Raw genomic sequence first — 25,356 nt, forward strand, 5'->3', positions numbered from 1 at the left:
TAAAGATTTAAATAAAGTCAACACATTCGAGCCCACAGCTTGTGTGTTATTGTATTTTGGACAGCTCCATTTAATATAAAAGTATGATTCAGCGCTGTAGCTGCATGATGACGTATGTCAGCTCATTAATATGTATGAGGCAGTGAACGTGAGCCAGGCTGTCGGTCACTCACTCAGAAACAGAGCGGAGAGCGGACGCAGGCAGATGGTGACTTTTTTTTTGCCATATAATCACAAAACAGAATAAAATGTGGGCCTTTGTGTCAGCGAACAGACTGGACTGAATGGGGGACTAGATTTGAATATCCCGCCCTCTGCTAAGCAACTCCTCCGAGCTCCACCGAGGCGGAGATTTCCAACGATCTATCCAGCACAGTCAGCAGTGTGTCGGGAAGCTCTGCCAGCACAGCTCACTGAGCACCAGCTACCACTGGAACAGCGTTTAAAGGAAACTTCGCTGTATCACGGAGCTTTTGTCTTCAGCTAGGAATATACAGAGAAGTATTTCTCCTGAGTTGAGCATTTTATCCGCGTTTCCCCTTTTTCCTGGATATGTATCGCTTTGAGAACTAGGAGCGGACAGCGCTGCACACCTAAGCCGGGATGAGTGGGTGCTCCGCGGGCTCCGGCGCGGCGCCCTGCCGCTTCGCCCATTACTTTGTTATTTGTGGGATAGACACAGAAACGGGACTGGAACCGGACGAGTTAGCAGGTATGAGCTTTCACTTGTATGGCGTCTCGTTGGTTTTGAAAATGATTACATGATTTGACAATAATGAACCGCAAAAAACACATTCAGTTCAACACATTTGGACTAAAAATTGTCCTTCCATCACTATGAACATATTCTATTTAGTGATCCATTATGATATAAACGACGAACTATATTAATGTAAACTGACAAAGTCTTCTAATTTAAACTAATTATCGTAAGTGACCGTTACACACTATAACCCCCCAAAACGGCACATGGTTTCCTTTAATTTGACTGTCTAATCACCATTAAAACACACGGGATAAATAGTTAAAGCAGCACTGAGGTTAGTTGTCAGCGGGTTTGTTGACTTTTGTGGAGACTCAGCAGCATCGCTGTCCGATGAACTAGTGTCATTTAAGGTACTGCCGAGTGTGAGCAGGGACAGATCACCAGTATCTTTTCTAAATGTTACCATCTGATTTAAGCTTCCTGCGCTTCGCTGTATTGCTCTGAACCCGTCAAAGTGAAACTACTGTTCATAACTGTACTCCTGTTTTTACTCACTGTGTTTTCCAAATAAAAGTCGGTTATCTTTGATCACATGTACAAAACACAGCCTCAGCAAAATAAACCCCACAAATGAGATGACTTCTCTAAGATGGCACCAGTACAGCTGTGGTGTTGCAGCATGCTTGCTCTGTCACCTGATACATTCATTCAGCCTATCCATTCATAATGTCCCAAAGTGTGGTTCTACCAGCATAGAAGGCTGCATGTTGCAGTTGCTGTGGTATTGCATCACAGCCAAATTGGTAGCTTCTGTCTGTGTAACTGGTCTCTGGGCCAAAGTTCAGAATAGTTAAGTCTGCAGCCATGGTCAAAAGTTTACATACACTTGAAAAGAACATGCAGTCTTGAGCACAGTCCACATGTAGTCAGTGGGGCTCAAGTCAGGACTTTGGGAATACAATTTCAAACGTCAATTCTAGCCTGATTGATCCATTCCTTTACCAATCCTTTTGATGTGTGTTTGGGATCATTGTCCTGTTGGAACACCCAACTGCACCCAATACCCAATCTTCTGTCTGATGATTTTAGGTTTTCTGGAAGAATTTGGAGATAATCCTCCTTCTTCATTATTCCATTTACTTTCTTTAGAGCAGCAGATCCACTGGCAGCAAAACAGTCCCACAGCATAATACTACCAGCACCATGCTTTACAGTAGGTATGGTGTTCTTGGGGTTAAAGGCTTCACCTTCTCTCCTCCAAACATATTGCTGCTCATTGTGGCCAAACAGCTCAATGTTTGTTTCATCTGACCACTGAGTTTTCCTTCAGAAGGTTTTTTCTTTGTCCATGTGATCAGCAGCAAACTTCAGCTGAGCTTTAAGATGCATCTGGAGCAAGGGCTTCTTTCTAACACGGCAGCCTCTCAGCTCATATTGATGTAAAACACACCTGACTGTGGACACTGACACCTGCCTTCCAGCAGCTTCTAATTCATTGCAGACTTGCTTTTTGGTGGTTTTTGGTTGACTGTTGACCATCCTGACCAGTTTTCTCTTAGCAGCAGGTGATGGTTTGTGTTTTCTTCCTGATCGTGGCAGTGACACAACTGTGCCATGCACTTTAGACTTACAAACAGTTGTTTGTACAGTTGATCTTGGGACCTGTAACTTCTTTGAAATCGCTCCAAGTGACATTCCTGACTTGTTCAGATCAATGCTGAGCTTTCCCATTGTAGTGTTTGTGGCTGAGTCTAATGGCTGTATCAAACAAGCCCTATTACAATGGGTCCAGAAAAGTCACCAGCTGTTATCAATCAGAATCACTCAGAAGAAGTTAAGAGGCCTTGCCACAAAGATCATTTGATTGACACAGCTTTCTATAATCACCTAAATGGATTGTTCTAGTTATGGTATATATATATTTTACACAGCAGAATTGGTCACATTTTCAGAAGACCTATAATAAATTAATTATTGAACCAAACTTCATGAATCTTTTTTGTGACAAAGTAGTATGTATTGTGTTTTGTGTATGTTAAATTTTGACCACGACTGTGTCAGGTGAGCTGTATTTGCACGTTTGGCCTGATATCAAGTGGACTTGGACCAGTTGCAAAATAATCAGTTGTACTTAGTGAAACATTTCTGCTGAGTTCTTGAGGGTTTTTGAGCATTTAGTTTTTACTGCATTTATGATGTTTTTTGTGTCTCAAGGTGTTCTGTTAGTTTGCAAGGATTGTGAGTGAGTCTGTGTGTGTGTGTGTGTGTGTGTGTGTGTGTGTGTGTGTGTGTGTGTGTGTGTGTGTGTGTGTGTGTGTGCGTGCGTGCGTGCGTGCCCTCAAGCTGTAGCAAATCTCTGAGGTGACACTGATAAGCCTCAACCATACTGAGTCCATACGCCTGCTGTGTGCTCTGCTTAAACCAATCACCCCAACTTGCTGAGCATCTGCTGTGTGTATGGTTAAACTACGGGACAAGTCAGTGATGCGGTTAAAGCTGCAATTAATGATTATTTTCATTACTGCTAAATCTGCTAATTTTCTTGAATAATTGCTGTCTATAAAATGTGAAAAAAAAAAAGAAAGTAAAAGCTGCCCATCACAATTATCCAGAGTCCAAGGTGACATCTTTTAAATGTCCAACCAGCAGTAGTTTGGAAGCCAATCCTGGTCCAATATTCAGCATACACAAGTGTGATGTTGAAACTTGAAGTGACCAGTACATTAAACTTAGAATGGACTTCACATGAAAGTAGGAGACAAATTGTGCCCAGCAGTCATCAACACTATCAACATATTCATATATTCTGGAATTTTTAGCAAGGGAGAAGGAATAGGTGAAAATTTAAGTGAATTGTGAATTTAAGTGAACTGTAGTTTGAATGTGTTAACTACATGTTTGTTCCTGCTAGAAAGCTGTATGTTTGCCTATGATGGGGATCTTTAATGACCCTGTTTCTAAAAGAACAACGGAAACTAAAAAATCCCCAGTCGTGCCAAAAAAATTTTCCTAACAGACATTCATTCAAGTAATCAGTGAACACAATTTCAGAGACAAGTATCCAGGTCTTATAACTAGGGATGCACGATTTATACTGGACAGATAAATTATCAGCCCAATAATGGAAAATTTACATTATGGGTTATCGGCAGACAAAGAAATTATAGCCGTTAATACAAAGCCAAATTGCTTTTGTTGACTTAACAAGTGCAGCATCTATACACAGTAGGTGGTGGTATGCACCTTTAAAGTTTTTTTGTGTGCAGCCAATAAACACATAGAAGAAGAACAACAAGCATGCTGATGTCGCTCTCATAAGGTCAAACTGATGCACCTGTGTAGATCCATGCAATGTAGACAGCAGCCACACATGTCATCACTGGGTTAAACTTGTTTTATGACATGAGGGAAAAAGTCTCCAAGTTTAAACATGAACCATCACAGCTATCGAAAATCAAGTAAACCATCTTTGCTCACTACATCTTATCCTGTCTAACACTCAAGTGTGCATAAAAAAAGCGTTAAATGTTAGTTTTTATTATTGGTTGTCTTGTTGGTATCGGCCATGAGAGTCAGGTAATTATCGGTTATCGTATTGGCTGAAAAAAATCCATACCGTGCATCCCTACTTATAACACATCCATTGCCAATACCGATATAACAGGATTGTTTATAGATCGTTGAAGTTCATCATAATTCATGTGTTTAAAGAAGTACTGTGCAGCTCTCAATGTAAATATGGTGTCTGCTATATTTTTCACGAGGGATGCACAGATATGAAACTTTTGGCCGATTATTAATATTGCTGTTATGGTTACTTCCAAATAAGAAGGTTACAGGGCTACCATAAAACACAAGTAACCAACAGTGTTACTTTTTAGCAACCCTTACAACTTGTAGCAAGTGTGTAACTAAATTAAAGTACAATTTAACTCCCTCAACTCATAAAACTCCTGTGAGAAAGTTTGGATCATAAATTACAAAAAGGATTATAAATCAAAATAATATCCTGACAAAGTTACCTTATCAAATTTACCAGTATTCATGGCAACCAGGCATTTATTAAATTGCAAAACATGTTTTAAGCTCAAGTCCACTCCATTTAAACTCAAATCTGTGAAAAAGGCTAAATCAAAAATATCAAAAACATGTCCTGACTGTCAGTCACATTGTCCAACAATTTGTGGACATGCGTGGCCACGAGTTCGTGCAAAGCAGGGAAGGAAATGTTGGAAAAGTAGCGCCGACTTGGAAGGCTGTAGCGGGGTTTGATATGCTCTATCAACCGCCGAAATCCTCGGTCCTCCGCTTTGGAAAATGGCTGGTCGTCAAGAGCAATCATTTCCATTACCTTGTTTGTTATTGACCTGGCTTTTGCGCTGTCCTTGGCAAATTTCTTGTTTTGGTCGAATACTTGTATTGGGCTCCCAACTGTGGCTGCTGCTGCTTTCGTTTTTGCCTGCTGGCTAATATTAGCAGCATTAGCTTCCTGCCATTGTTTGCGAACTTCTGGATGGGCTGTTTTTCAAATGACATATCAAATTTATGGTGTTGAATGACTTGACGTGGCATCCTCCTCGCATTACCTTGACTTTGCAAGTGTTGCATACTGCTTTTCGAGTATCTTCTTTCGACACTGTGAAAAACGACCACACTGCTGAAATTTGTTCTGCTCTTCAGTTTAACATCCCACAATCCTGTGCTGCGTTTGCGTCACTGAGACTGTCACATGCCCAAACAAATACCACATGGCCTGTTTGATCCAGCTCTTATTGGGGTGCGGGTCTGAAATAGAAAAAGGAGAAGCACATAAACATACACTTAATCTATACATATTAGCCTTCATAAGCACTTATGTGAATGAACTCCATACACATTCTCCCCATGTGCATCTGTGGGGGTTTCTATGCAAGCACACAAACTGATGCCGCCAAGAGGTCGGCACAGTTTCTTTATTGATGCATGCTGATGTATCATAGTATACTACTTTCCTGTTTGCAGTGCAGTAAAGCCGCTTGTATGTCTGGTATGTGCAATAGCACAGCATTATGTCCATGTCCCCTTTGTTCATCCCTAAAGCTGCCCACCCCCATTTCTTTATCATCTCCCCCAGTTTGCCTCCACCCTTCTGCACTTATTGGAGATCATTTACAATTCTGAGCAGGCCTGTTGCTGGCTCCCCCATGACACACCATCATCTGGACGACACTAATGCTGCAATGAGTGACATCAGCATGTTGCCTTTGGCGCTCCATGAACCTCCTTTTCTTTGTAAAGCACATGGCTACATCTCAGCACTTCGACATATTCCTATACCCTGAGTTGGAGGCAGCCATAATTGCAGTGACCCACATTAGGCAGGGCTCTATGCCTTTGCTTATTTCAGGCCTTGCTCTTGCAGCTTGCAGCAGTATGGCCTTATTCCTCTCAGCCCATTGTTCTAGTCAGAGGGCCAGACTTCCTGTTGTCCTGCCTCAGGCTCTGTCATTGTTTTACAGTGCCTACTCTCTGTCTACGTGTGAGTCTACTCTCTTACAAGATTGTTCAGTATTTAAAGGAGCTGTTCAGTTTGCCCTCATGCCAAAGGAAAGCTGAGTAAAATGTCATAGTCCACAAAATTTCACATAAACCGCCTCCATACAGCCTGACCGGTGTAATACAGGCTCCTGAAGCTCAGAGTTCTTAAACTGATTTGAAAAGACGTTAGCTACATCCTTCAAAAATAATTAAATAAATAAATAAATAAAAGCAGCTTCGGCCGAAGAGATATTGCTTTTAACAATGCATCAAAGTATGCATTAGGGGTTGGCTCTCGTATCCTGCGTCTGTTTGGAGTGTCAGTCGTGCACGTCCACAGAAATTAGTGCTATGCTTCCGTAAGATACTATATGCACATAAACGGTAGGCATTGTGTAGTACCAGTATGGGGGTGTGACTGGATCAGGAGTTAGTAAGGCCTAAAAAAAAAAAAAGTTTGGTTCCTGTTGGTTGTCAGTTGAGGTCATGGGTAGGTAGGAAATTTATTTTAATTTTATTTTTTTATTTTATTTTTCCAGTGTGTCTTTAGGAACCAACTCGCGTTTTAGGTCTTGGGATGATTCTCAAAAAGTAGTTAAAACGATTGTCCCCATAGGTTAGCGTTGTAGCAATTCCGAAGCGCTCAGAGCCAGGGGTAGATCTACAGTGATAATTTCTTCAAATGTAATAATAGCCTACGATAATTCAAATACTAGAAAAATTGTATTTCCTACGAAAATACAGTGTGAATGCTGACGGCTGACGTCATTTCAGAAATCTGCTGAATGTTCTGGAAAACACTTGCCTAATGCATAAAAAATGCATAAAACTATGAGAATGAATGGTCAAGAATTTGCAGAAAAAGCTGATTTTTTCAAAAGCTGAAAAGGTGCTCACCATTAACAAATAATTACATTATAGTATCACGGAAAAGTCCATTTCCAGTAGTTCAACCCCAACCAAGTATTGAGTGCATATAGATGGACATCTTTCTTCAGAAGGCCAACATTTCTATATTAACAATGCTTTAAAAAAAAAGAGAAAAAAAAAGTTCCTTTGTAATATTTACATTTTTTGGGGATACTGAATTTTAGGTCTTCATTGAATGTTAGCCATAATTATTACTATTAAAATAAACTGAATAAATAAAGACATGGGATGTTTCATTCGGTGTGTAACATTTGTCTGTTTTGATGATACAAGTCAGCGGTCCTGAAATGTGTGTTTCTCTTCTATAAAACACATTCTACATCGCGGAGGCAACGTCTTTCCACTTAGGGCTTCCTTCACCTTTGAAACGGGGCAGAGCTCCGTGGGAAACCTGCCTGACACAGCAACGTAGGGAACCGTACACGTCCGCGGCGCACAGCTCCACGGACATGCACGGGGGGAAAAAACGGCGTAGCCGTCGCACCGAATGCACGCGGCTACGCGCCGCTTTGGGTTGTGAGCGTGCATGTCACGCGTCTACATTGGAAGCTAATAGGTAGGCTATTATCAGTATAGTCAGAGGCAACCATGAATGAGTTCGCATCGGTTTCACGTGATTGTCACTGTCAGCCTGTTAATTTTACTGACCCGAGCTGATTCACACAAGTCACCTAATTGGCCACGAAAAAAGCGAGTTGCGCTTTTCGGCGCGCTGTTTGCATCCCTGTGCTGAAGTAGTAGCAGAATGAAATTTGAAAAAATCCCCATAAGGATGAATGGGGAAAACAACAATAGTGTGAATGCTGCGTCAGCATTTACACTATTGCGGACGGGTTCGTGGTACTCGTGGAGGACACAGATATTTGCTCTGGGGCGCACTTAAGTGCTAAATATCTGAATTGAAATAAAGCTACGATGCTACTGACAGGCGAGGTCGACACCACATCGCTGGCGATGTCAGTCCATCTGTCAGCTCGGTCCACTTTGCCCGCTGCTGACACAAATGAACAAGCGCACTGCTTGACTTCTTCAAAGACATTTTCGAAAGATTTCATACCCAATCTTACAATTTTGTTTGTCACGCTGTTGCATGGGCAAACAATGGAGACAACGCATACGTCCATCTTTCTCCTGCAACCATAACAAGCGCTACCGATATCCAGTCGTCTGCATGCAGATCCCACGTGAAGCCGTTGGTTTCATTTAAACACGAGAGAATGCACTCATCCTTGTAGCCTACAGGATGAAGAGGTGCTGCACAAAAACATAATTATAGTTTGCATCAAAAAATGTATTTGTGTTTTTTTTTTTTTTTTTCTTCCCCAAGCTCATAAAATAATTTGGGTCGCACATAAATAGACAGGGTCGATCGGAAACCGGAACCGAACAACATTATTTTTTAGGCCTAAGCATGTCAGCAGCAGCAAGGACAAACAAGCTAACGTGTGCCATCTAGTAGTATCCTCCAGTAACTTGCGTAGTATATAGGCAAGTATGTGAACAACTACGTTCACAATGCAGCCAGTGGTTCAAAAGCAAGTATATCTCCGGCCATGGAGAGATGATAGAAAATCGGATGAGAGGAGCGCTGGGAAAATCAGATGAGATGGGCAGATGACATGCAGCGAAGGGCCACAGGCAGGATTTGAACACCAGGCTGCTGTGGCGAGGACACAGCCTCTGCACATGGGTTGCATGCTCTACCAACTGAGCTACCGGGGTGGCCTATATACATCTTTTTTAAGTCACTTTGACAGAGTGTTGACGGTGTAAATTGCGTCCTCTCAAATTTATTGTGATATCAGTTTTTCGGGAGACTTGGATTATTCCCAATGAGCTGTATGAAGCCATTTTATGTTTTTCTCAGTTGTTTTTTATGTTGTAAAAGTCCCCATCTACTTCAGTTGTTAAGGAGAATGCCGCAACACTACTTGCTGTGAAGCTCCAGAAACGTTTTCTGGACTACAGAACTTGACTTGACTGAATTTTCATTTTTGTGTGAACTGTTCCTTTTTTTTTTTTTTAACTAATGCTCTGATGTTGATCCTGAGCTCTTTGGTCCCAGGCTTGAATGCTAATTAGCTGGTTTATTTCCTCCCATAAATAGCCATTTTGTCAGCCCAGACACCCACCCCATACCATGCCATTGAGCTTTAGTGGTATAAATACACCCTGGCTGGCACACAAAGCCTGAAATAGTCCCTGCATTCTAACACCAGTTAGAGTCAAGCTGCATTGTGGAGATGAAAGGTGAGAGGAGTGAAGAGCTAATTTGGGGAGGGAGATGTTTGGCTTGCCAGTTGTAAATAGAGATATGAGGTCAATGCTGCTATATTGTACGATGTGGACCAACTGGCTATCTTCTACCCCTGCTGGAGAAGAGGTGGGCTTTCAGCACAGTGTAGCTGCTGCTGGAGAGATGTTTGCACACCAGTTAGCTTACCAGACATAAGTCAACCAGGCATTTTTATGGATGCCTCTACTTACCACTACTGCCAAGACAGTTCTTACCCTGCCTCTGATTGGCTGCCATTGTTGGCAGGGTTTGTAAGGTTTAGACATGAGGAGTAAGACTGGTTGGGGTTAGAGCAAGAATATCAGGGTATGCCAATCAGAGGCAGAATAGCCGATCAGAGCCAATCAGCTATTCTGCCAACCAAAATAGTTTGCATTTAATTTTCTGTCAGTGAGTTAATCAGTTAATCAATCAATAATAATCACTGATTAATTGGAAAGTGACAGAGATGGTTTGTTTTCCACAGGCGTGGGTAACGTATTACTGGGAATGCTCTCAATAGACATGTAGACATCTTGTACATACATCATCACACCGTAATATGTATGACTTTACGGCATTATAAAGCGTCCTTTAGTCCTTTAAGCCGCCATTGTTGTTAAATGATTTTGGAGAGGAATGGTTGCATTGATTATATGTCATGTCCACGTTGCGTACCCATGCTTGTGCTCGTGCATGAGCAACCGTACCGTGCTGAAGCACACCATTTCCCTTGCTTGAGCACTTATCAAACAAACTGGACTTTTGGAGTCAAACATGCTTGGGCACGGTACGGATTGCCTAGTGTGAGTGCGCCCTAAAAGTCAGGATATCTCAGCTTCTGCTGCTAATGTCCATACATTTTTGTATCTTTATCTTTTAAGTCTAATCCTAAACCATTGACTTACTCAGTACTGTAGATTTGATGACAATGACATTGATAGAGTGGACAAATCAAAGCGTTCACAGCTTTACGCAGATTTACAGTATATACCTACACACACACACACACAGACACACAGACCTATACACAGACATACTCACACATGCAGAAAGATGCTCTTCTGAAAATAACAGATGCTTTGTTTCAGTTCTCAGTTTCACTTTCAGTTCTTCAGTTCGTCTTCCTCCACCTCCTTCTCTCCTCCTTTTATGTCCTCTTTGTCTCCATCTTTCACACCTCCCACTCACAGCAGCGCGTCACCCACTACTCTCCCACAGCAGCGATCTCCTGCTTTAGTCGCACTGAATTAGACAGGCTGTTGTCAGTATTTTATCACAGGTTGGTCATTGGCCATTACCCAGATGTAAATGAGTTATTGTCACCTCAGGGAGAATTGCCCTCTTGTAGCACTGGGACTTACAACCACCTCCAGTTTCTAGCCAGATGCCAACAACTCTCTTCAAGTTTCAACATGTCTGTTTCAAGATGAATGTCTTATATAACAGCTTGACTTCACATCAGACTAAACATAAAAAAATTTAACTGTGAACTTGGATTTTAGAATTTGATTATACAGTATTGCTTGAAGTTTGAATTTGGGATAATACTGACATGATCTTGTCAGCTGAAGCACAACACAGAGCAAATCACAATATGTTTCTCATGTTGCACCTATTAGTCCAAGAGTGAGATTGTCACTCTCAAGAGTTTCTTCTGAGTTTTTATGGTGGTACTTTTTCCTTGCTAACACAAGCAGGATGTCTCTAAGGGCTTGGGGAACCTTTTGAGTATGATTAGCCCTTTGAAGACATAGAATACCTAATACAACTGACTTCAGATTCTTGTGAAGTAGTGTTGTCATGATACTGGAATTTTAAACGTTGATACATACCTTTTGATAAATATCATATTCAATATCATATTCGATCCAACAGGGAAAAACTACATTTGGGGCATAACATTTCTGATTTTTATTAAAGGATATGTATATAACAAGGCTGGTGTACTTTGTGTTAAGCACAACAGCATTTAAGTTAATTTACTTCTGGAGGAGGTGGGGGCTATGTGGGCACTACAGTGCTGTATGTGTCAACTTGCTGTCTGAGAGGATAGCAAAAAAACACAGCTAGTACTGGACTATTAGTACTGCAAAAATTGCCATTTCAAATATTCAGTATCAATATTTATTGATATTCTGACAACACTATTGTAAAGTAATGTCTCTCTGTTACTCAGACGTCTGATGCTTGCTTCTCTTCTCAAAGTGAGGCTTTGGGAGGACTAACAGCTACAGTTGGCCAGTATGACCCTGTTTCTGACTATACATATGCAGTTTTTTTTCAAAAAGCTCCCTTGCTGTCAATGGGAGCTGGGAATTGGCCAGCCCAGCTTCAAATATCACTGAAGCAAAGAGGTGTTTAGACCGGGGCTGAGGTGGGAGCGTCCTACAGCAGTACACAAAGGGATTTGAGCAGCTAAAGCTCTCCTCTGGCCTTGACCATCTGTCCACACATAGACAAATCTGGGAGTCAGTCAGCACAAAGGCTGCACACTAACACTGCCGGCTGACGAAGGCCTATGATGACAAGGGCTAATGACACTGATGCACGCCCCTGTTGACTTTTGCTAACTATAGTATGCCTGGGTAATGAGCAGATAATGATATGTGGCATGTACAATGCTAATAGCTCAATAAAACAAAGATCAAACCAGACACTTGTTTTCTGGGGAAGAAGGAATTTAAATAGTTTCTGTTCATCTAATTATGTATTCATATTTACATTATGGGAAAATCTTTTTCTTTGTCACATATGTTTTTTGTTGTTGTTGTTTTTCAAGATGAGGAATTCACTTTTTTGTTTTCTTTTTGCTACAAATTCTAGGGTCTTTTATGGCTCATCAGTTCCTTTCTCCTCTCTTCCCCCTGTAATGATCCTGTCCATCTATCTGAGATTTGTGCCCCGCTCATTGCCTCGTGCTCTGTTAGACCGGCTGGGCTGCTGTTAAGACTGTTAGAGTAATCCATTCAGACAGTTCCTCCAGGCTGCACTGAACCCATCGCTGTAATGTAGCCACGCACACACACGCACGCACACACACACACACACACACACGCACGCACACACACGACTCCACTCTCTCCATCCTGCAATGTTTGACCAGCGGCATCCTCCTGTCTTCCTTCATAAAGCCTCTCACTATGGGTCAGCTTGTTAATAGCTTTTTATGTTTTGGCCTCACTGGGCAATTAATGATTTTGGGATGAATTTTCTCAAAAAAAGAGCTTCCATTAAGTGGAGTGTAGGTCACCAAATTTCAAAGTCAAACAGTTCAGTTCACCTGAAAATAAATTAAATAAATGTTAAATGTATATTACGATTAAAATAAGTCCATGTTAACTTGAATCAGTCTTGTACAAAATCAGACAAGATGACCTGATGAAACCCTCGAGAGCTAAAAATGATAGAACTAAAAAATAGTATTTAGACAGGAAAATTAATCTGCAACCATTAAGTCAATTATCAAGACACAGTGCCAAACATTACCTGGTTGCAGCCTCTCCAGTTGACTTCTTTTGTCTTTTATGTATAATTCAAAAATTGAGCATAGCCTCTTTCCCTATCTTTTTCTGTTTCTGTTCTTATGCAATGATTTGCTTAGCTGAACAGCCAATCAGTGTGACCTCTATCTTACTGATGGGCTTCACTGCCGATTCTACATTCTTAGTTGGCCAAAAAGCCTCCGACAAGGGCCGACTAGTGCCAATTGTTTGAGACACAGCGCAAAAACTGGGGCAGATGTATTTCAGAGCCCTTTATTTATTTATTTGAATTTTATTTAATAGGTACAATGCATTTTAACATAATTCGAAAAGAAAGATTGTAACTGATGTGCTGCACAGAGAGTTTATAGCTATTGCTAATTTTCAACTCTTGTCCCTAGTTGGGCTTTTACATGTATGACTGTTATGACTTTAACTGCAATTGGCATGTAAACAATGTTGAGTTGTGTACCATAAGCTCAGTGCTTGACCAAGAGAGAATTCAAGTAACTGCTGCAGAGACAGTAACGAAAAGAAGGAAATAAATAAAAAGAGAGCGCCTAAGCTAAATATGCAGCAGATAAGACCAAAAACCTACAGCTGTCTGCTTCTTAAATATCTATAGTAGCTTTATGAACTCCAGACAACTCAGATACAGGCTAGAAGCAGTTTCCAGGTAGTCTGTAGTTTTGGGACAGTAATTTGCCCAACTGTGTTAGATGACCACTAGACGTTTGCTGCCTCAAATGCATCCTGTAGGTTTAAGTTGAAGGTCTTGACTGATGAGATGTTGAGTGTCTCTTGATGAGCTGTCTCAGCCTAGACCCATATAGTGTAGAAGAGGCTGCCATATGCTGGTAGTCAAAGTTCAAGGGTTGGGGGGGTGAGAGAAGGGGAGCAATAATGATGGATTGTCTGCCTCTGGGAGTCAGTGGGACATGACAAACTCAGAGGATGCTGCTAGCTGTTGCTGACTGGTCACATACCTTTGCAAATGCCTCTATATCTCCAACATCCCCTCGCTTAGAGTGACCTCTGACCCTGCGCTCCATATGTTCTTTCTCTAAGGGGCAGGAAGGAGACAAAAGCCCTTTTCACACAGAGACTCCGTACTATAGCCACAAAGAAGGCTCACCATTACGCTGCCTTTGTTCATACTGAACCAAGCAGTGCCGGCGTGAAGCTGCTCCAGTGTGTCATTTCATACAGCATGTGGTACCAAAAGAGGCATGACGCCACACATGATGACGTTGACATCTGTGGGTTTTTTTTGTTTTTTTTTTATGTGTTTCCCCCATTTTCCACCTGTTAATCCAAACATGCATCTGCCAACTGTTTCTAATCACATAGATGTAAGGTAGAGGTTATAAGTGTTGTGGTTGAGATCCTGACCCACCATTCAATTCAATTCAATTCAAAAAACTTTATTTGTCCCCGGGGGGCAATTCACCATGCATTGTGGAAAGTAACAACAGTAGCAAGTCAGACACCGAAACAACGTCAAAACATCCAGTTAATTTTCAGAATAAAACACTTTGTGTTGACGCCACAAACATCCAGCTCTCCGACAGTGCTGCGCGAGCTGCACTCAAAACGCAGGGTGTTGATGGACGAGGGAGCACTGAGCAAAACTGCAGCGGAGCTGTTCCGTAACGCACATGCAACGAGTGGAATTCTGGAGTAAGGCCAGTTATGCACATTTTCAGATAGTCTTTCTTTAAAGGCAAAACGAGACAGAAGTAGTTGTTTAAAGAATGAAAAACAGGAAATGAATTCCCTCTCTGCCCGATAACCTCTGCATGCTTAGCCAATTTCGTGAAGTGGGCATGATCGGTCGGTTTTTGAAAAGTTACTAAAATGACATCAAATTCAGGACAGTGTAGGGTGAAGAAGGTTTCTGATGTGTTTCAATTAACGCACTGTGACCACTTGATTAAGCATATCTTTACTATGACAGTAATAAAATAGCTAAGTTTTTTATAATGACAAAAGAGGATCACATGCTGTAGTGGTAGAAAAGCAAAATGGAAGCCTCTTTTGATGAGAGGTTAAGCTCATGTGTAGAACATTTCCCAAAGTGTGCTACAATTGTATCGTAGCAGACTTAGTGATATTGGAAAATATCGTATCGTTGTCCAAAGAATCGGTATAGTTAGGGATGTCCCAAGCTGATCTGCGGGATCGGGATCGGGGCCGATATGGGCATTGTTTCACTGATCGGGATCAGCAATTTTGAACGTGGACCCAAGCCTGGTTATAAGAAAGAGCCATATGAAAGTATTTACTTTGTTTCAACAAAATAAAAAACGCTATGAAGGAACAGCCTGGATGCAGGTAATTTTTTCTTAATGCAGCTGTATTATCTAGGAAAATATTAGTTAGGGCTAAGTATCGGATTGGGACTCGGCATCGGCAGATACTAAATAATAAATGACTCAGATCGGGATCGGGGTAAAAAAAACCTGATCAGGACATCCCTAGATATAATATTGTATCGCGATGAAACTTACGATTTACACCCCTAAGAACCATGTTGTAGAAAAACAACCACATTGTAGAAAACACAGTCACATTGTAGGAAATGCAACCACATTTTAGAAACACAAGGACATTTCAGAAAACACAACTGCCTGTTGTTGTGTTTTGTTGAATCTTGTTGTCTTTTGTGAAATGTTGTTTTATTTAGTTTAATGTCGTGCATTCTGAAATTTTCTTGTGTTTTGTGAAATAATAATGTGTTTTGACCTTCAGCGCAACCGTAGCCAGTACTGAAACTCTAGTAATAGTCAGTAATTCACTGCCCTACTTTACCAAATTAGTTGTGGAAAAACTGATAAAACATTTCAAAGACATAGCATTTGTTAAGTTGTGTTTAATTTTAATTATTTACATTATTATTATTATTTAATTATTTAATACATTTTTTAAGTTTAATTTGTTTATCCACTGCTGCCCCCTTCTAGCTTCTCTCCCCATTAGTGCAAAGATCTGCTTGTGTTTCATTTGCTGTGTGTTGTAATGTAGTGTGATGGTACACTTCGTACTCGTTTGTAAGTGCTAGTCTGTACCCAGGTCAAGCAGACACTGATATTATGAGAACGTGGACTTCCAGAGACAGAGAGGAAGGCAGGTAAAACAGAGATGCAGGGAGGCTGTGACCGGGAAAAACAAACTGGCCAGATTCTAACCATGATTGAAACATCTGTGATGAATAAGTCCACATTAACTTTGATTGACTGTTGAATGTAATGCCATAAAATAATACCTCTAAGTCCCCACAGATGACATCAGCCCACACAAACCTCATAATTGTAACAGCATGGAGTGCAGTGTTATGTCAGGCAGGCTGTAAATCTCCTTACATAACTCTGATAGGCTGCACAGTGGTAACTAAGGCCCTTTATGTCAGATAAGAGCTGCTGTGTTACAGGGGTCTTGCTGCCCAATGACAAGCCAGCACCTCACTGTGAGACACGCTGGACACACACAGTGGACTCTGGATTATACATTCTAAACACAGTCAGAGCGTTACAGAGCTGAAATGCATTTATTTATTTAGTATAAAAGTAGCAATGTGTGATAAACAGAGATTGCTGGTTGTTGTTATGCCTCACAAGCATGCAAACTAAGCTGCCTCCTCATGCATATATCTCTTTGACAAGATTCATATAAGATCAACACATAATGCTTTTTTTCAGTGATGAAATATCACTTGAAGACAGAAGACAGATCCATTGAGTTTGGAGGCATAGTTTGGCCAAATTGAATTATGAACTTTACATGGTAGTGTTTCACAAATGATCAGAACCAGAGCCCACAAATACAAATTATCCTTCCACTTACTCTCTATTAGGAATATGTCTTGAAAAAGCTTTGTTTACCTGAACTCTAATATTCCATTAATAATTAGAATAATAGCCCGATAAAAATAAAAGTACCATTTTAACCACTTCAGTTGAAAGATACTGATCTCATCTGGTCCAATACAAATACATTTTTAATTGGATCAAGAGGGGTGGTGTAAACCTTTGATAATCCATTCAATAGGAATAATTAGTGCCAAATAACCATGTAAACACTTAATCTGATCGTTCTCCTCCTGTTGGAATAAATCTATTCTTGCTGCGCATGTTCACCTCACGTTGTGATAACATTGTGTAACATTGATTCCGGGAGAGACAGAAACGGTGGTAGCCAAACAGAACTTGTCTGTGGCTGAGACAACTTTTTTGTTGAAGATCTTAAAAGATTAAAGATGGTTGAATGCTTGATGGTGGAAAGTCTTGAAACAATGAGCTGATCAAACAAGATTTTGAAAGAGCGAGTGAATGAATGAATTGAATTTTCTCATTGAAGATGGAGAAAAACTTCTTCAGTTACATTTCTGGCAGAGTAGAAGATTCAAGCAGGTGGAACCACTCTGTGCATGTTGAAAAAGTTATACACGTATTTATTAATTATTTATTATTGCTTTGGCGATATAAAGACACATTATTGGTTTATTTCATTTATTGTCCATGTAAACAATGAAATTGGAATCTCTAACCAAAATGATTGCAATTGGATTAAAGAAATATATTTCATTTTGTGATCAATTTAGTAGGTAGATGATTGCCTAAACAATAACCACACTAAGCATATTGGCTTTCACTTTGCCATGTGAAATTGGTAGGTTTTAGGTATTTTGAGTCACTGTATGTATTTGAACTGCAAACCTGCCCCTGGGTGCAAATATGAAATAAATATATCTGTCTGTATTTGGTTGGTCTGTCATGTCGTCTTATTTTAGAAGGAAGAGTTTGTGTGTGTGTGTGTGTGTGTGTGTGTGTGTGTGTGTGCGTGTGCGTGCGTGCGTGCGTGCGTGCGTGCGTGTGTGTGTGTGTTTGTGTGCTTTTGCTGGCGGATTATTTGGACTTTGATCTCTCACTGATTGAGTTCCAACTCATCCACTGAACTCTGGCCTGTATGATTTGGCTGGTTAAACAAAGCATGACCGCTATCACAAAACTAACCCATGTCATATTCTCCCTCACTGTGACTCTCCAAACTTCTAGATAAGAGAATGGATTGAATAATTTCCTTTTTGCCTTAGTCTTGCCCTCTTGTGTCAATCTCATTCCTTTATCCTCTGTACCTCCTTTCTTTCCCTTTTCTGCTACATCTTCTCTTTCCCCCCAGCAGTACATCAAGTTGAACACCCAGTATGACTGCACAGGACAGTGAATATAGTGAATTAAACCAGTGATGTGTAACAAAGTCTCCTAGTCCTGACCTCCCGCTGCTGCAGCAGAAATATCCAGACTGGAGTATCCCCAGGCTGACTTTGGATGTCTGCTGTAGGTGGCTCTGAGGAGGCTAACAGCTCCCCAGTGGCCCTTACACACACACATAGCAGACATGAGAGGCACCACTGGCAGCCATAACAGTCCAAAGTGTAATGCTGTAAGGGTAACTTATGTGAAGAAGAGATCATCTTGGTGAGGCAAAAAGGGGCCAAATCAGCAGGCAAACTACAGAGAACACCATCAGAGAGTGGTAGGGCAAAATGTTAGAGCTACATGGCAGAGGTTTTTCAGAGGTACACTTTAAACCAGGGGTTATGAGAAATCTCTCGTTTCAGGGCATTATGGTCATGTTCTTTATTACAAGCATAAAGCAATTGCTGCCAGTTTGCTGATGTCTCAGTAGCTAACTAGCCAACTAGCTAACGTTACATTGTTCTTGCTGATTTGTGCGTGAGCGTCCTGCATTTTCACATACCTTTTACTTACTTTTAACTGAAGTCCAGCAGCAAAGTTGCTGCGCTTGGTACCGCTCCTCTAATATCAGTGCAGATGTGCAGGGTAGGAGCACAGGTTGCTATTGTTTGCCTATAAAGTACTACTAGTAACTAGGAAATGAAGCAGTGTTGTTTTTTATTTGATAACTTGATTGATAGTGTGGAGTTGTGAACAATATGTGAGCATCCATGCTAAATGTCGAATAACAATTATGACAATATCAGGATTGCCACAGTAATGCAAGAGAATCACCGCAGCTGAAGACGGCTTTCTTGTTTGGTCACGTGGGTTTACAAATACGCCATTGATGACTACTTATGACGTGTGAGAGGCTTGAAGAGTTGTCCCATCACATAGGAGGAGTTTTCAACATAACCCCTTGTATCTCTGTTCTGAGGGGCAAGGGGCCGCTCAAAAACAAGTGGTAGGGGTAAAAACTGGAAATGGGATTCAGCCTTAGACTCCTGTCATTCATGGACCAATGTGAAATCCATAGAGGTCTCTACAGAGTAGTTGAATGGTAGAGCTGCAATGATTAGTCAATTCATTAACTGATAAGTTCATCGAAAGAAAAAATAAATGCAAACTATTTTGCTAATTTACAAAAATGTCAAACATTTGCAGGTTCCACCTTCCTAAATTTGAAGATTTGCTGCTTTTCATTGATGTCAGTAAATACAGAGTTTTTTCATCGCTAGGAATGTACCTAAAATCCCAGGCTAGAAAATGCACCAATAGGAACACATCTCATTAGGAGTGTTTTAAGAAAATAGGTGGCGGCTCCTTAAGAACTCCATAAGTACAAAACCAGAAACCCTGCAAGCTTGAGTTCAGTCTGGTCCCGGGATTGGCTCAGGTTTATTGAGGTTGCTGACTGGGAAAACTAAATAAACTCTATTGCAACAGATCCTGCTCATCTCCTGGGGATTCCTCTGAGTATTTTTGTTACTTCGATAGTTAGTTTATTAGGTGTTTTTTAAAAAGGGCTGGAATAGGGTCCAGACCCTTTCTCTGGCCCAGACCTGGATTTCTGAGCACCAACAATCCCTAGTGAATGGTGCATTCTGGTTAGAGAAATAGTAGTTTGGCTGTGTTCTTACTGACCCAAAAAGGCATTGCATTTAGTTACAGGTTCAATCAATAAGTATTACTAGCATTATTAGCAGGGGCTCAGGACAGCGAGGCATTGGCCCAGCGTGATTATGTCACCGCACACAGCTGCTTAAGGTAAATCCCTCAGAATGTGTTTAAAAAACAGCCAAAATCCACTCCAACAGAATATCACCACAAATTAACTGACTCCGTTTTTGTGTGTGTGGTTGAACTTGGGTCACATTCAGTCCCGCCCAGACGAAGCCTCCTCTCCTCTCCTGAAAACAACATCAAGTTATGTAATTGGACCGTCGGTGAACTTGTCAAGGCAGATTAGAGAAACTCTGCAGCTATTTCTGAACCAGTGGCTTGGTTGTTTATCTGAGCAGAGTGAAGGGTAAAACGTGACAGGACAGCAGAAAGTAGAAATCTGAGAGGAGCCCAGACTACTTGGAAGAGAGGAAAAGAGATGTGATGGACAGTGGGAGGAACTGATCAGCTATGATGTGAACATCAGCTCAAAAGAAAGGAAATGGGACAGGACTATATTGTGTTGTTTGATGGTGAGGTTGTAAGAGATGTATTATTTCGGGTATTAAAGGAACCTACAGAAGAGTTTGTATATTTTGCTTTCATATATAAGTTGCGTTACCTTCAACGCAGTAATGTTGGAGACAAACATTGTTAAATGTGGGTCTATATCTTATATCACAGTTTTTATTTGATATTTTTATATTTTATATTTAAAGAAGTAAAGTCTCCTGACAGTGATCAACGGCCGCCGGCTTTTCAGTCAACATAAATCAAGTCTTTAGAAACATCAGTTGGTTTGACATAGTGATTCAAAGTTTTGCCACTAATCTTTCCAGAACTTTTCTGTCATCTTCAGCTTTAACTCACTCCTTTTAAGTTACTGTTGATAATAATGGACATTCTCTGCTCCAACTGTTTCACATTATATCCGCCTGCCTGATTTAAAGCCGAAGTATGGAACGTACGGCTGTAGTAGCTTATGCAACTGTCCTAAATGTCCTGCTCATTCTTGGGGCCATTTGAACAAACATGTCTCTGTCTGTCACTCTCTATCTTTTTACTTTGTCTGTTTTTATCTCTGCTCCCAGCCTTTATCATTTCCTTTCCAAGCAGCCTCCTTTAAACACATGGTCCTGTGGGTTTTGTAGAAGCCAGATGGGAGCACCCATAATAAGACATCATTAGTATTGCCTGCGAAAATGAAATCACCCACCCTACACTCAGGTGTAGTGATGAGCTGAGGGGCCTGCTCCTTGGCAATGAAATTAACATGTGCCTGGGTTCAAGACGTAACCTCCATTAACAGCGGCCCTCTACCCTTTTCTGTGTGCTACAGGGAGCACAGGGGTTGCCATGGAGACAGGAGAGCATTTAAGCAAGACAAATGATTTCACGGACGGCGGTTGTTGAGCTAAAGAGAGCGCCCTGTATCTCTGAACCCTCCTCCACTGACTTACTCTCATCCTTTCTCCTTCTGATTATATGCAGAATTTTATGTTAACTGTTAGCTGGCCAGGCTTTACCACTGCTCTAAGTCACTCATTCTCGATAAAGTTAGCTATGAGATTCATGCTGCAGCTTTGTTCTAATTCTTAACCATTATTTCAACTAATTTAACTCCAATCAGAAGTTTTTTTTCTTGATTATCAATACATGTCATTTTTAGCAAAATTACACTGTTAATATTTTCTCATTAAAGAATATTATAAGCCTGTTGTCACAGAGAGTAAAAGACAGAGACATTTTTTGTTAGCTTTTCAGTATGGCCTCTCACAAATTAGGTAACCAATGTAGCGTTAAATTAAAACTTGGCTAATCAAAAAATTTGATATATATATATATATATATATATATATATGTGTGTATACACACATATACAGTACATATATATATACATGTGTGTGTATTTATGTATACATGTATATATGTATATATATATCTGCCAATATTTTTTTTTTATTAGTATACTGTAAGCATCCACCCCAAAAATCGAGTATTGGTTGGGCTCCAGGTTCTACTATAGTTAAGCTTCTTTTACTAAAATTCTACTTGTAATGTACATGTTGTACATTTAAAATCTAAAGAAGGGGTTATGCCCACTCAGTTGGAGTGCTCTTACTCTTAAAAAACTTAGCTTAAAATCAAAGGAGGAAAGCAACCAAGTATTACAGACAGAATTCATTACAATGTAGCATAAATGAGAGCTAACATTTCCTATACACGAGTTTCCTGGGGAAGTCACTGGGTAAACGATTATGGCTGATACTTTAGTTGCTCGGCAGAAAGAGCGCAAGTTACACAGTTCCATAATAACTGACGCACAATAACACAACTGTAGCTAACTGTGAGCACCCTACAGTTGTGTTGCGTAGATTCAGTTACTGTGTTGTCATGTCAGCTTTAAAAGAACAGCATTGTTTCTGTCCTGTTGGCTTGGCCCTCTCCACAGCTGTCCACTCTCCTTCCCTTTCTCTTCCTCCCACCGTCTCTTGTTCTGGCTGTCTTGTTTGTAGTCCACACATTGATTTCATCTCTTTCAGGCTTGTTGCTTCTTGTTTGTCACTCACACCTCACTGTCACACCTCTCCTTGTTTCTCAGCATCACTGCAAGGCTCGCTGCATCTCAGATCTGTCTTTGTGTCTCTGTTAGTCACCCCTCGCAGTGGATTGCTACATCTTATTGTGTGATCCCTGTCACACTCTGCCTTCGTCTTTTCGGTTCATTCAGACAACACAGGGGCCTAGTTGATGCTGCTTTCATTATTTCTGCCAACAGAAATCATGTTTTTCCCCCGTCTGTCTCTCTCTGTTAATAAGACATCTTATATAGTTACTTTGCTGTCCTCAGTATATGTGCTGTATGTAACTTGACAGCCAGATAAACATCAAAGACTGTAAAGACTCTGTTGCCTCGTCCACAGGTTTATTGACATTGCATGGAAATTTACTTTTAACATGTACAGCTATACACAATGTAAATATAATGACTCAGATATGAATGAAATCTCCTTATTTTACTGTGTGTATTTATACAATACATTTTAATTAGATTAAATGCAATACATGACCTTGTATTTTAACATGTTGGTTCATTCATATTCATCTTTCTATTAATTTCAATAGTAGTAGCTCAAGTAGTAGATTTCTACCATCAAACGTCACAAGGTGTAACACTTAAGTCAGCATGGCACTTTCCGTGCCATGCTGACTTACTGCCTGATTACTGGTCACATGACAACTTCCTGTTGCTAGTCCCTGTTACTCTCAAAGTGACCACAACAAAATCCAAGAAGAAAGAAATACTTAAAAAAAATTTTGGTAGGACATTCATTTTGATAGAATTGATTCTACCTAGAAGCGACAATGGGAGGGCATTCCAGTGTAGTAGATCTGATTGAACCTTTCTGACCAGTTCCACAATGTTATGTTTATACAGTAAAAGGAGACTATTCAAGATATTAATACCTAAATATTGAAAACTAGAAGAGGCTAAGCGGAACGGTAGTGTTTGAGCCAGGATCTGTTTTGCTGCCATATTAAGAGGGAAGCATTCACTTTTATTAATATTCAATTTATAACCAGAAAAGGAACCAAGTGTGTGTAAGATGTCCAGAATCTTGTCAATGCAGACAGTGGGGCTTGAGACATAGAGTAAGAGGTCTTCGGCATAAAGTGATATTCTCTGTGCTTCTATAGACAATGGTAAAAAGCGGTGAACTCCTAAGGGCAATGGAGAGCGGTTCAATCGCAACGGCGAACAGCAATGGTGATAGTGGACAACCTTGGCGGCAGCCGTGTGTTAAAGGAAAGAAATTGGACTGTGTTGAGTTAGTCCTTACACTAGCAGTTGGGGCGTTGTATAGCAATTTAATCCACGAGATAAAAGTTTGACCAAAACCGAACCTATTTAGAACTGAAAATAAATAATTCCACTCCACTCTATCAAAAGCCTTTTCTGCATCCATAGTAATTACTGTTTCAGGGTCTTGTGATTCTGGTTTGGACAGTATTTTGTTGAGCAGACGGTGTATATTTGAGGATAGCTGTCTGCCCCTTATAAAACCAGTCTGGTCTTTTGAGATGATGTTTAGTAGGCAGGCGTTGAGGTGGCCGGCGAGGGTCTTAGCCAACAGCTTAATGTCACTGTTGAGCAAACTGACAGGTCACCAGCTGCTGCAATCTTCAAGGTCTTTATTTTTCTTTGGGATGAGTTATATTGACGCTTGAGTTAAGGACAGAGGAAGGGTGCCGAGTTCAAAGGAGTCATTAAACATATCCAATAACAAGGGAGTGAGTTGATCAGAAAATTTCTGGTAAAATTCGGATGGGAAGCCGTCTGGGGCTGGTGCCTTGCCGTTTTGCATTAATTTAAGGCTGGCTTTCACCTCTTCCAAGCTGAGAGGAGCATCTAGAGTATTTTTGGAATTAGTATCAACTGAAGGGAAGGCTAAGTTATTTAAGAATTTGTTCATTGAGGTAGTGTCTGAAGAGGCTTCTGATTTATATAAATCAGAATAATATGAAGCAAAAATATTATTTATCTCGGTTGGGTCTGTAACTAAAGTTTGGGGGTTCTTGCGAATTTGTGCAATGAATTGGGAAGAGGATTGATGTTTTAGTTGCCTTGCTAGTAACTGGCTAGCCTTGTTTCCATATTCATAATAAGTGCCCTTTGTACGCCTTAAAAGAAACTCCACTTTGTTTGTGGAAATGAGGTCAAATTCAGTCTGTAATTTAAGTCTCTCCATCTGGAGAGTGGGATTGGCTGAAGTGGAGTGTTGTCTGTCAATTTGAAGAATTGCTTCCATCAGTTCAAGTTGTCTTTGTTTTTCACCCTTTCGTATTCTGGCGCTATATGAGATAATCTCTCCACGTATTACCGCTTTGTTTCTTACAGGAGAGAAGGATATGTAAAGTCAGATTTGATATTTTCGAGAAATTGTGAAATCCTGTCAGAGATAAATCCACAAAATTTGTCGTATGATAATAGCCCAGTGTTTAATCTCCAGGTTGAGTGGCTTTTGGTTTTAGGGACTAGTTCCAAATCTAATAAGACGGGGGTATGGTCTGAAATAACTATCGATGAGTATTCACATTGTTTCACTGAGGGTAATAAAATCTTATCAACAAAAAAGTAGTCTATTCGAGAGTATGTTTGATGAACCTGGGAATAAAATGAAAACTCTTTTGCTGTTGGGTGGAAAAAACGCCACACGTCCACACTGCCAATTTGATCTGTGAACACAGACACACATTTAGCTGCCTTGGATTGAGTTAATTTTCTTGAACACGATCTGTCAAGTGTGGGATTGACAGATAAGTTAAGATCCCCTCCAAAGATGAGGTGATGTGTATCTAGGCACGGAATGGATGAGAATAGGGAAGTCATAAAATTAGGGCAGTCCCAGTTTCGGGCATAAACACAAACCATAATAACAGGAGTTTGGAACAGCACACCAACGACAATAATGTAACAGCCATTGGGATCAGATATGACCTGTTCTGATGAGAACTGTACTCGCTTGTGCAGTAAAATAG

At 40.6% G+C, this 25,356-nt stretch overlaps 1 protein-coding gene across 5 annotated transcripts in view; it reads left to right on the forward strand.

Annotated features, from left to right (window-relative positions):
- The first annotated feature begins 200 nt into the window (after positions 1-200).
- The window catches only part of dennd5b (DENN/MADD domain containing 5B), a 96,004-nt gene continuing 70,848 nt past the window's right edge, over positions 201-25,356 (forward strand). For all 5 annotated transcript variants that reach the window (XM_084346569.1, XM_084346570.1, XM_084346571.1 and 2 more), the window contains exon 1: positions 201-712. In XM_084346569.1, the coding sequence (XP_084202695.1) occupies positions 604-712 (109 nt within the window). In that variant the 5' untranslated portion in view covers positions 201-603. The remainder of the gene's footprint in view (positions 713-25,356) is intronic.

Source organism: Pagrus pagrus (genome assembly GCF_965226575.1).
Source record: "Pagrus pagrus genome assembly, chromosome: 23".
Lineage (NCBI taxonomy): Eukaryota > Metazoa > Chordata > Actinopteri > Spariformes > Sparidae > Pagrus > Pagrus pagrus.